This window comes from Passer montanus, unplaced genomic scaffold (genome assembly GCF_014805655.1).
Source record: "Passer montanus isolate IOZ18808 unplaced genomic scaffold, ASM1480565v1 scaffold40, whole genome shotgun sequence".
Taxonomy (NCBI): Eukaryota; Metazoa; Chordata; class Aves; order Passeriformes; family Passeridae; genus Passer; species Passer montanus.
Window position 1 is genome coordinate 6,942,550 of NW_024368819.1, and position 12,570 is coordinate 6,955,119.

Below are 12,570 nucleotides of genomic sequence, written 5' to 3' on the forward strand. Positions count from 1 at the left end.
GTTGTACAGATCCTGGACACCCTCCCACACACACCTTTACAGCAGGGCTTGTTGCTCAGGCTCTGGCGAGTCCTTTTCCTTATTGTTGTATTATTGGTAAGGATTTCAGCAGCTCTGAACCAACTCCTGCCGAAGCCAGCAAGTTCCCATTGGTTTCATAGGGACTGTAATGGTACACTTGACTGGTATAAACTTATCCCATATCAACTCTGCTAGCTACTAATAGCTCCTAGTTGCTCCCCTTCCTTGTTATGTAGAGGGGTGGTCTGACAGCGACTGGGTCTGCAAGAAATGTATGCTTAAGTCCAGGCTTCCTGTTTGGGGGGTTTGTGGGCTTTTTTCTTCTTATGGTGCATGTTTTGGGTTTTTAATACCTTATCTCAATCTGAATAAAGGATGTTAGTAGAATTCTAGGAATAGGCTGAGTGTGTGTGTACACACATACACAGAGAAAGCAAACATTGGGTGACATTTGGCTTTCCTAACCCTTGAAATCACTATAACCTGAGCAAGAAGACTTTTAAAGGAGAACTCTTGCCTTGAATATAGCTGCCTAGAATCCTCCTGCTTTTATTCATGAAAAAAGAGCAACCTGTATTTGTCTGGTATTGCTGTGGTGACCCAGTCACAGGCTGCTGAGGGAGGTACTCTTGGCTTTTACCCAGGGACAGCTGCTCTGAGTCAGTGCTGTCCCACTGGCCAGCCCCTGCCATGAACACACTGCACGGGCTCTGCCTGGGCACTACACCTACTCCACAGGCCCTTGGCTGTTCCCAGGAGGACTTTGTAAGTTGTCTTCAACTTGTGCTCCTGATTTCACCAGCTCAGCCTGAGCTTAGATCCTGCCCCACAGGGGGAAACTCCAGCTAAAAATATCTCAAATCAGAAGGAAACTACTGCTTATCAGTCTGCCCAGCCTCCTGTCCCACCCAGACCTTGTTCCACTCCCTTGGGGTTAGGGAAAATGTGGTCATTTCTAAGACAGCTCTGAAGTAAGCAGGCTTGTGTAGCAGACTGAGGAAAAGAAGACCAAGGGATGGGGGAGATGCTTCATCATGAAGAAATGCTTTACATTTGCAGTAACAGCCACCCTTCACCACGGGATTGCCTTCATTTTGTGAGAGGTTGCTCTGCAAGGACACGTCAAGGCCTGTTTGGCCCTGAGAATTCCATTCCTGGCACTCCTGAGTATGTACCCAGGCCAAAAGAGCACAAATTGGTCCCCAGAGTCAGGAGTATATAGATGCCAGCACTCTGTATAGGAGGGAAACAGAGAAAGGAAAACCAGTCTGTGGGCTTGAAAAGAGGGAAGGTGGAAGTAAAAGGAAATGCCAGAGGAAAGGACATAGCAGAGGAGATTGTGCAGGCTGAGGAGAGATTAACAGGTATTAGAAAAAAGCAAAAGACAGGGGAGAATTCAGATCAGTCCTGAGGCAAGCAGCAGGGAATGTTCTTAGCAAGGAGCATTAGGAAGTTGAACACAGATGGCAAGACAGGCAGACCTGAGAAGCTGTAAGGGCAGCATGAAGGAAAAACCTTAAAATCCAGGAATGGGAAGAAGGTGTAAAGTATATGGTCAAAGATCTAAAATAATAATACTTTCCAATTTGGATAATAATTTTCTTTATCTTGATGTTAGTAAGCTGTATATAAACTAAGCAATGGTACTGTAAGAATAATTTTATTTAATATTTTGCTAACACAATGATACATCTCAAAATTACCATAGAATTTAGCTTGCTAAATGACTGCATACATTCTAAATAGGTGCTACTAAATTTGAATAACTTCACAGAATACATGTGGCTTTATGTGACCAACAGCTATATGGTGTGTAACCCCCTGACTGACATGAGCAGTGTGGATGGATTTTGCACTAGTAGCCAATGCAGAGTTAAAGCTTTTGGAAGGGTAAAAAATTGCAAAAGACATTTTTTATTAAAATATGAATTGATGATCCTTGCTTTAAAATAACTATTCAGCTGTAGGTTACATACTTTATTTGTTTTAATAACAGCACTTACAAAGGTACAAGAAAAATTGTCTTGCTAGCATTTGATCTAATGTAGATCTCCATATGAAAATGCTGAGTATCTTATAAAGCTTTTCACAGATGTAGGCTAAGTTCTGGGATATCACAAACTTGTACATAATTCAGAAAAACACCTGAGGTTACTTCATGTGTATGCAGCAGAAAGCTGTTTTTAGCTCTAAAACTGATGATAGATGCCATATGAAGGCAGAGACTTTAAGCAGGTTCATTATTACTGTGTGTGGTTATAGAGCAGTGCTTGTAGGCTTGATTCAGGTTTTTGAAATCAGCAGCAAAGCTTGTACTTAAGATCAGGGTTGCATTGTTAAGCCAGCTCTTCCCAGTGCCACTAGGAGCTCTGTCCCTGCTGCCAGCGTGACTAAGACTGGCCATCTATCAGAAGTCACAGTGCAAATCCTCACTTGCTTAGGTCTCAGCAGAGCTACTTCACTGTGCAGCACTGTAACCTTGTTTTTCTAGCTCTACTAATACCTTATCTGGTACTCTGTTGAGCACAGCAAGTCACGTGAGGTGCTCTCATGTCTGATGGATTTCATGTGTAATTGAAGGTGATCTGCAGCTCCAAAGAAGTGCCCAACACTTTTCAAATCAGGCACTTGTGTAGGGCTGTTTGCTTTCTAGAGAAATATGCAGCTTTGTGAAACAAACTTTAGCTGGAGGTTCAACGTTATAAAGTTTCATGTGTGTTTTACTTTAAAATGAGGTATTTAAAAAAAATTATGAACTTTGCCTCACAAATATTGTAAAAGTAATTTTTGTTCAGTTAATGGGTACTTTAATTAGGACATGTAATGTTAATTTTCCTTCTGAGACTTTGTTCCAAACAAATTGTACTAAAAGTAAATAGTTGATTTTCAGATATATTATTTAACTCAACAGAATGACTGGTGAGTAGAGGTATTATTTGCTGTATGCTTTACTTGAGGCTTGTGGCATTAACATTTTAATAGAAACCCCCACAATCTCACTTCTACCTACCTTAGCCAATGTGGATTTTACTAGACTTACCTATGTGCTTAGGGACAACCATATTAACTCCTTCCTAAAGAAACAAAAAGTTCAGCTGTACCTTTAGAAATCTAATTCAAATACTTACTTTGTTCCTAAACATGCTGATGAAGAGATTAGCATATGATTTGTATCACCCTTGCCACCTAGTGACAGAAATTCTGATCTTTCAAAACTTTGTGGAAAGTTACTATATTAGGACATTCTGCTAATTTTCATATAAGACATGAATTTTAGTTTCAAACATGCTTACAAGCAAGACTTTTATTGTTTTAGGCATTTATGTAAACATTTTGGAATGCTGAAGGCAAGACTTTGCATTGCCATTTTACCAAAAATCATGTGAACATATATTATTGAGGCATTAACATACATCCCAGCAGCCAGAACAGCAGAGTTGCCATGAGCCTATGGCAGTTTCCAGCAGAGTCAATTCAGAAACAGGCTGCAATGTTCTGAGCAACTGCTTTTGTATGTTTTTTAATAAGAGATTTCATTTCTGAATGTGCAGTCACTGAAGGCAAACTTAAGAGTTAAGGCATAGCACATGGAGACATGGAAAAGATTATAGAGACAGTTCCTGGAGATGCTCCAACCAGTCAGTAGATAAAAAGCACTTTACATTGACAACTTCTGTGAACAAGCTAGAAAAGAAAAGGCTTACTTTCAAATTGCATATGTTTTATCATTTAATATATTGTTCCCCTGGCTCTCCTTCTAGAATTAAAAAGATTACTTGAATTATACCTTGTGCAACTTTTCTTCCTGCTTTTATAACGTGTAGTATTGGCTATGTACCAAAAATATCACCAGAACAAGATATGAGTTATATAAGTCTAAAAAGAGAGAGGGGGATTATCTGTAGATGCAAGGTTTATTGCTTAGGCATTTGCTGACAGCTGACTTTCACTGGCTGCTTTCTCTGCTTGCAGTCTTTGGACCGCCTGATCCAGCAAATCCATCGTATCTCTAAGCGTAACATTCAAGGTGAATGGCTTAGGTTTAATGGTCAGCCCATAGGTAAAGTCCATTTTAGGGTCCTCGTTTGGATTAGCAGTAAAATTGCACTGATGCACCAGTATGGAGGTAAAGAGAAAGAGCTGCACCTTGGACAACTCCTCTCCAATACACCGACGCTTTCCCAAGGAGAAAATCATCACGCTGCTAGTAAGATCTTTATTGATGAACCCATTCTCATCCAGGAATCTTGTTGGATCAAAATCCTCTGGGTTGGACCATTTTGCTGGGTCATGATTCACTGACCACTGATTGACAAAGATGACGGTGTCCTTGGGAATGAGGTAGCCCATGATGAAGGTGTTGGTTGTGGTGGCGTGTGGGATCGTCACAGGCACAAAGCTGCTGAAACGCATGGATTCGTACAGGAAAGCCATGATGTAGGGCAGGTGGGGCTGATCTTCAACACACGGCAGACGGTCTCTTCCAACAATCCTATCCACTTCTTCTTGCATTTTAGCCTGCACTTTCGGATACCTGTCATTTAAAACAAGATGTGTGCAGGTACATAACACTTTTGAAGAATTTTTCTTACAAATAATCCTTGCTGCAAATATTTCTCACAGAATCTCACTGCTATCCTAAATTATGCAGTTTGAGCAGAGTTTAAATGTATTGGAAAAAAGAAACCTTCCTGTGCACTGGTGTAATTTTACATTTGCTCAGTTTTTACTTTAATATCCCATATAACTGATTCTCAACATAAAAAAAAAATAACCTAAAGTGTGCTGAAAGTGAATATTCTGATCCAACTTTGAAAATTTATTCTAAAACTAGAATTACTTGTCTCTTCTAAGTGTTGCATATTCCATGGGAACAAGAATTTGATTTTCCAACTCTGTATGCGACTTTTAAAAGTTAGCATGGAGTTTGTTATCACTAGACATATTTCATCTTTGAAAGCCTTGAGGTTTCTAAGCTAGAAAAAAAAATCCCAATTATTAAATTGTCAGAATGGCTTTATGAGGTTCCCACTTTTATTTTGAGAAAACATTTTCTGATTAATATCAAATTAAGTTTTCTCAATTATGTATTTAAAGCTGTCTTGAAGTCTGGACGGTTTGGAAGTCTACACAGTAACCAAATAAGATCAAAATGTTAATACATCTTGTCTTTGCCCAGGAGACTTCATTTGCTTTAAGTATTCAAGTTTCTCTTCTGCATGCCTGCTTTTTCCTCCTGCAGCAGACTCACATGTCAAATGCTGGGCAAACATGAGAAATGGGGAGAAACCCAAAAGTTACGTGAACACTGGGGCATCACACCCTTTGCTGGAGTGTTAAATAATTGCCCGTTTTTCAAGAAGCGACTGAGTAGATAATGTTTGCATTACAAATGCCTACAAATTAAGCAGGCGATGAAAGGAAAAGCCAGGATAGGCAAGCGAGTCGGTGCAATGGCACCTTCTCTTAAACCACGTCCCGTCTCTGAGTGTCCCGGCGGACAGGCCGGTGCCAGGGCAGCGCTGCCGCCCGCTGCCCGAGGGGTCTGCCTTGCCCAGTCACGCAATGGCAAGGAAGGCACACAGCGGCAGCTCAGCATAATAGCGGGTTTGTAAAGCGGTGCACGAACTCTTTACCGCGCTTAAGCGGTTGTTATCCTGTTCCTATGATCTGCTTGATCTTGACCTGCTAAAATCTGTTACTTTCAGGTTTTACTCGGCTGCCTTTCTGCCAGCCTCTCCTTATAAACCATAACCCGACCGCCTGAGTAGGGTGGGATTTATTTTCTTTTATACTTCCTTATCTCTTCCTGGCAGGTTTCCCAGAGCTTCCGTGTTAGTTAATCGGAGGCCGCTGAGGCACCCGGCGCTGCTCGGGCTGGCGCTGCCCGGTCTCGCAGACCGCGACCCGACGGCGGGTCCCTGCCGGGGCCGCGCCCTCGGCTACACCCGGCTCGGAGCTCCATGCTCTGGCTCGGGCCGGCTGCTCCCGCCGCTCCCAGCAGCGCCTCTGCCCATGCGGTGCAGTTTAAAGGGGGTCCCCCGGGGCTGGCGGGCGCTCGCACCCCGGGCGGGCTCGCATGTCCCCCCACCCCGGGCCGGTGGGGCGTTGCGGTGCGCTGCCGCCTCCGCCGGCACATACCTGATGAGGAAGATGAGGAGCCACTGCAGGGCGGTGGAGAGGGTGTCCTGGCTGGCGCCGAAGATGTCGGTGACGGTGGCGGGCACGTGCTCGAGCTGCAGCCACGGCTGCTCCCGCTGCAGGCGGATGAAGGCGTCCATCATGTCGCGGGGGGCGGCCCCGGGGCGCAGGCTGCGCTGGTGCTGCAGGAACTTGCCGCGGACGAAGCCGTAGAAGTCGCGGTTGAGGTCGCGGAAGGCGCGGTAGGCGGCGCGGACGGGGCTGGGGAAGCGCTGGAGCCAGGGCAGCGCATCCACCAGGCTGCCGGCGCCCACCGCCCGCCCGAACTGCTCGTTGCGCCCCACGATGCGCAGGAACTCGCCGTCGCCGTGGCTGTAGCGGCGGCCGAAGCACAGGGCGCTCATCACGTTGGCCACGGCCACCACCAGGACGCGCGAGGGGTCCAGGAAGGCGCCGCCGGCGCTGCCGCGCACCAGCAGCGCCACCAGCGCCCGCGCCTCGCCCACCAGGTGCCGCTCGAGCAGGCGGCGGGTGGCGGGGCTGCCCGTGGAGAAGGCGCGCACCGTGGCGTGCGCCGCCCGCCGGTGCAGCTTCCAGAGCTCCGAGTATCCGCCGAAGGCCAGGCTGAGCCCGCCCGACACCAGCTGGAAGGACGGGAAGGGCGGGCGGCCCGCGAAGGCGGCCCCCTGCCGGACGAGGGCCTGGCGGATGGCGCGCTCCCCGTTCAGCACCACCACGGGCCAGCGCCCCAGGCGCAGCTGGAACACGGCGCCGTAGGTGCTGGCAAGCCGGGCGAAGGAGAGGTGCGGGGCGCTGCCCAGCTGCGCCGCGTTGCCGATCAGGGGCCAGGGGAAAGGGCCCGGCGGCTCCCGGCGCAGGCCCTGCCGCCGGCGCTGCTGATGCTGCAGGAGGAGCTTGCCCAGGTGGATGGCGGCGAGCAGGCAGAGGAGGAGTAGGAGGGAGCTTTGCAAGGGGGGGATGCCGCGCAGCGCTTCCCCGAGCCTCTCGAGGGCCATGCTGCAAGGCAAAGAGAAAGGTCAGCGGGCAGCGTCCCCGCGGGGTGGGGGGACCTGCAGGTCCCGCGGGCAAGGGGAAGCCCGGGCGGGGCCCGCTGGTGTGGCGGAGGGGAGCCCCGGCACCCGTCCCAGCGCTCGCGCAAGTCCTTGCTATGCGCTCTTCGTGTGCCTAAAGCCCTGTGCGAAAAACAAGGGATAATCGATAATCAAGTGGCAAGCTCCTAATAAGAGATCGAAGTCGTATTTGGCGGGGAAGCCGCTGCTCTCGCCGGTAAGGAAAGTTCTCAGCGACAGATCCAACAGGTCACGGCTGAGAGAGGCGCACAGAAAAGCAGGAGGATGCTCTCGCCTGTCGAGCCTCCGCAGATGCAGGCAATTGCCGTGCGTCGGGGACAGGTTAATTCCGGCGCTGCACATCACTCCCCCCGGCGAAAAAGCCCCTGCGAGAAACGGGTTCCTCGCCCCACTGTCGGAATTTCCCGCTGCTCCGGAGAAACCTCCGCACGCGGCCGCGGAGCCTTCTCCGTCCCGAGCCCTTCCCTCCTCCCCGCACCTTCGGGCCCGTCGCAGCATCGCAGGCTGGCGGTCTGCCGCGCCGGGGATGGGCTGCGGAGGATGCCTGCGGACTCCGCCTGGCAGTGCTGACTGGTCCCGCTTCCCATCCCGAGCCCGGGGACTACCCGCTCCAGCCGTTCAGAAGCAGCGAGAGGATGAAGGGGTGAAAAAGCGGCGGGCTCCTGCAGCAGAACTGACCTGTTGCACGCTGCTTCCATCCGAGACCTTGAGGAGGATGGAGAGGAGCTGTGCAGCCGGCGGCAGCTCTAAAGGACAGCCGCGGCTCCGAGGAGAGCGGCGACGGCGGCGTTCAGATCCAAGCCTTTGGGAAACTCATTAAGAGCCCCGGTACCTGTCACCCGGAGCTTGGCAGGTCATGTGCAGGCAAATGCCAGTTGCGCCCGATCCCAGCGCAGTTATCACCTTCCCTGCTCTTTAACCCTTCGGAGCTCTCCCCAAGGCAGCCACCTGCCCCGAGCAGCTCCGCGGACCGGGAGCGAGCGGGCTGCTGCGCCCCCTCCCTCTCTCTCTCCCTCCCACCCGCCTGCTGGGCTGCGGGGACGGGACGGGGCCAGCCCAGCCCGCCGCAGGGAGCAAAGGCGAGCGGCTCAGAGGGCGCGGAGAGGACGGCCCGCTGCTCGCAGGCTCAGCCGGAGCCGGAGCCGCCACCCCGGGCGCCTGGCATTGCCACTCCCGCCTTTAAACCCGCGGCATCCGCGGTGCGCGGTGCGGTGCGGGCGGGACGCGGACGGCCCCGCTGGCAAATCGCCGCTGCCTGGCCCGTCCTCTGGCTTGAGGGGTCGCAGTTATTTGCCAGCTGCCCTTGGGCCCTCGCCAAGCGGAGCGGCTGAGCCGCGGACGCTTTTATGGCCGGGGCCAAAAGTTTTAGCGGAGGAGGTGCCGGGAGGGGAGAGGGGTGGCGGGCGGGCTCGCAGCTCTCGCTGTCGGGAGGCGAAGTCTCGCCTGCATCTTAGGGGCTGAGGAAGCCGAAGAGCTTCCCCTCCTCCGCCTGTCGCCTCCCCGTTGCGTGCGGAGTTAGCATTGCGTGAGCCGGGGCTGGAAAGCCTCCAGCCATCTCCTTCCCGGGCCCCTACCCCTCCTCGCAATACCTGACACCAGCTCCGGGGAGAATGCGGCTGGGAAGCCCCGGGCAGCTCGCACCCCGGCCGGCTCCGGTGCCCTCCGGTCTCGCCTCCGCCCTGCGCTCGCTGCTCTCCCGCTTACGGCTCCTTTTTATTCTTAAATCTGGCGCCTCCGCCCGCACTGGGAGAGCTGGCGAGAGGCGTGTGGGTACGGCGCTCCGAGCACCCCCGGGCTTTCCGGCGCCCCGGGGGAACTGGGACGGCAAAACCCGCAGAGACGGAGGAAATCCTTCCCCAAGAAAACAGAACGACTTTGCTTTGTTCTTGTCATTTTTGCAGTAACAAGAAAAATATGAAAACGCAACATTTATTTCAGATTCTTTACAGTCACGTCATGAGAAGAAAATTCGATGTTTTGGTAGCGTTGAGGGATTAGACAAAATTAGATGCTGGGAGTCAGCCCAGCTCAGGGTGTAAGCCCGGTCCTGGCCAGGCTGCTACTGCTTCTGTCTTTGGTAAAAAGTGTAATCCTGCATGTTGTCACTGTCCCAGGCTCTTCCAGATGGTGATGCTCCTTCTTGCTCAGACTAGCATCAGCCTCGGATCGTCTGTTGGCTTGGTGCTTGTTCCTGTCATTGCCAAGTAACAGAGGTGTCAAAACCACTTTTTCTGAGCAGTGCTGGGAAAAGTGAGCTTCCCTTTCCCAGCCCCACTTTAGGGTGAACTTGAAGGGTCCTGCACATATACACCAGCCTCAAAAAAAAGCAAAGATAGCTCCATCCCTATGGGACCAAGGTTAGTTCATCACTATTAGAAGATTGAACCCAAATTTCACATGCAATAACCACTCAGCTATGGAAAAGTTGTCACTGCTCCCTCCTTCATCTGTCTTGTGTCAAAGAAGAGACATGGACATTGTCTTCTGGCAAAGTTCCAGAAAAAGATCTGGGTGGCACTGATCTTTTGCCACTGAACAGAAGATCTGTTCCAGGCACTGGATCTGGGTGGTCAGGACTAGCTTGGATCAGTTACCTGAGCTTTATGTTATAATGCTGGGCATTTTTTATTGCCAGCAGGTAAATCTGCCCTTTTCTTGATAACTGTGTTAAAAAGTTGCCTAAACTCCAGGCATTCCAGATCTCATTAGTTAGTCCCCAAACTCCTCATTAGTTAGTCCCTAAACTCTTTCTTTGGATCAACAACTAAATTAGTTGTATTGCAATTGGATTGCTCCTGGCTGCTTGCAGGAAGTACAGAGAAAAGACTACATTTCTACTATCATGGTTTGGAAACTGAAAATTTAAGGCAGGAGCCTAGGAGTTATAAATCCTGGTGCTTTTTTTTTTTAATGCTCTAAGGAAATCTTAATTATTTCTTATTTCACTTCTCTTTGGTCTTCAGGAGTTCTGTCATCATTAGGAAAGAAAGAAAACCTATTTTAGATATTTTCTTCTGGTGTGATAGTAGCATGTTGTCCCCCTGTACTATTTACAGCTTTGGATCCCTATTGCATTTATTACAGTCTTTTGACTGTATACACTGAACATTCACCCAAGTTTTTAGGCTCTGATTCTGTGTGGCTTTGATTAGTCCCTTGGTCTCTGTTGTATTCTACAAATTGCCCTCCTGTCCACCCCTGTGTTTATTCTTCTCACCTATTTTGTTTGTAGAAGCATAGGAGTTCAGAATTGCTCTTAGAGAATGTATGTTCTTTTTTTCCCCATTCTAGGGACTTAATTGAGATGCAGATCTACTTAAACCAGTCCCAGGTTCCTGAGTTGGTTAGTTTTTTTGGGCAATGAAGACTGAATCACTGAAAATACATGCCAAGTAAAAGGAATTATTTCTGAGGTCTAGGAAACCCTATTTTATATAATATATGGTAAAGAAAAGGAGTTCAAGGGCTTGAAGTGAGTTGGTTTGGGATCAAGGGAGAGGAATTCAGATCTAATCTCTTAAAAGTCTCGATTGATTTGATAGGAATGCGAGATGCAGGGTTTATGGGGGATATCAGTACCTCTGTGACTCTGAATAACGTTGCTTAAGTATGTGGATGAGCATCCTTGTTGTGGAGGTAAAAATTTGATAAAGGATGAGGAATTGCACAACCTAGAGAATCTTCATATGCCCTTTGAGAGCGAAATTTTATGTCTGCCATGTTCTTCCTCTTCCAAGAAAACTCCTTAACCCCTAAGAGATTTTTAACACTTTCAATGAGTGTTAAGAATTACTTACCTAAACCAGGTATTGAAGACTCACTTCTTAGTTTTACTTCTAACCAAGGCAGCCCTTGTCTTTGCTTTTGAATACTGGTAAGCTGCTCATAAATCCTCACGAGCATCAGCTGGAATTTCTCATGGACTTGACCTTGCTCTGTTTTCTTTTCTTACCTCTTCCTTTTGCATCTTTCCATGGAGAGCCCTCCCACACTAGATTTCTCTCTTTCCCATGCCTGGGACTATGGGTCTTTTCCTCCTCTCTCTTAATTTTACAAAATCCCAAGGTGGATTAGTTGAGCAATGTTTTATCCTGGGATTGCTTCAGCATAGAGCTTGTACAAATTGTTTACTGTTTGTAGAGTGATCCAAGCCATTTTTTGTTAAACAGACCTTGGCAATGTTGTTTCTGATTGTCTGATTCTGAGTGTTGCACAATACTATATAAGTATGTGCAATATAAGATGAATAAACAAATAGCATAACTGTAAAACACAAATCTCTTGGAAACGTAACCAAGTGCAATATCCTATTGTTTTAGGCTGCTTAAAATTGTACAGATGTACTGACATACCTCTAGTGTTCAGCTCTAGTCTCAAATCACGACAACAGCCAGACTACAATCAGAATAGGAACCTGTACACCTCTGTGTTTGCAACAGCTCACTCAGAGTACATTTATGTGGTGATCCCATGTGATGCAGGATTACAATTATGATTCAAGTAGTTTCAGATCTGGAGCAAAAGATCTGTGTTCAGTCCAGCCACAGCCTCATGGCTGCTGGCTCTGTGGTCACCAGAGTGCACTGAGTGCTCAGTGTTCAAGCCAGCCTGAGACAGCAGCACCACAAGTGTGGATGGTAGCGAGATCATTTCTGATGCAGGCTCTTGGTTTGGCTCAGTTTGTCACATTTCCGGTCATGCCAAGCTTGAGATGTAAGCAAAACAGAAGGAGCCACATCCTCAGTGCTACCCAGAGCGATACATAGGAGCCAGCTGCAGCTCCATAATTCAGGATTATTTATTTAGGCCACTCACTGTGGCCTAAAATAAAGCATTTGTGGTATGCTTTTTAAAACATATGTATTTGTGGTTGCATATCACATTCTTAACCTTCATTAACTTGCAGCTTTCTTTGGACTTTCACTCTTCCCTGCATTCCCACTGACATCCCAGCTCACATTTTCAATTCTGCCTTGCTATTGAAAACTCTAAATTTGGCTTCTAATTCTGAGCCAAATTCCCACAGCTGCTGTGGGAAGGCAAGGAGCCTCCCAGCATTTTCTGGGGCTCAGTTCAGTGGTAGACTGAATTGTAGCCTCTCCATCTGTTTGCATTTTTCACGTTACTTAGAAATTAAAGGCATACATTGTGGTCTGCTTCCACACAGGCAATGCACAGGTATGATTACAGAAATGAGGATATGATGTTATACTTAATTCAAGCATAAAACTTGATTCTGAAACTTCTAATTTTGCCTGATTCCTATAGTATTTCTTTCCAAAGTTTGCTGCCTTTTCTTGACAGTATTAGATGAAAC

At 48.4% G+C, this 12,570-nt stretch overlaps 1 protein-coding gene across 2 annotated transcripts; it reads right to left on the reverse strand.

Moving 5' to 3' along the window:
- Positions 1 to 1,665: 1,665 nt before the first annotated feature.
- Positions 1,666 to 9,534, reverse strand: LOC120506903 (cytochrome P450 1B1). Of its 2 annotated transcripts, XM_039719017.1 has the most exons (4): positions 8,843 to 8,942; positions 7,932 to 8,085; positions 6,163 to 7,179; positions 1,666 to 4,555 (listed from the first exon to the last, which is right to left on the reverse strand). In XM_039719017.1, exons 2-4 carry the CDS (start codon positions 7,949 to 7,951, stop codon positions 3,943 to 3,945), a joined length of 1,650 nt encoding a protein of 549 aa, XP_039574951.1. In that variant the 5' UTR covers positions 7,952 to 8,085; positions 8,843 to 8,942; the 3' UTR covers positions 1,666 to 3,942. The 2 variants fall into 2 exon arrangements, with proteins under 2 accessions (XP_039574951.1, XP_039574952.1); XM_039719018.1 differs by lacking the exon at positions 7,932 to 8,085 and having other exon boundaries at positions 8,843 to 9,534.
- Between the last annotated feature and the right edge of the window lie 3,036 nt (positions 9,535 to 12,570).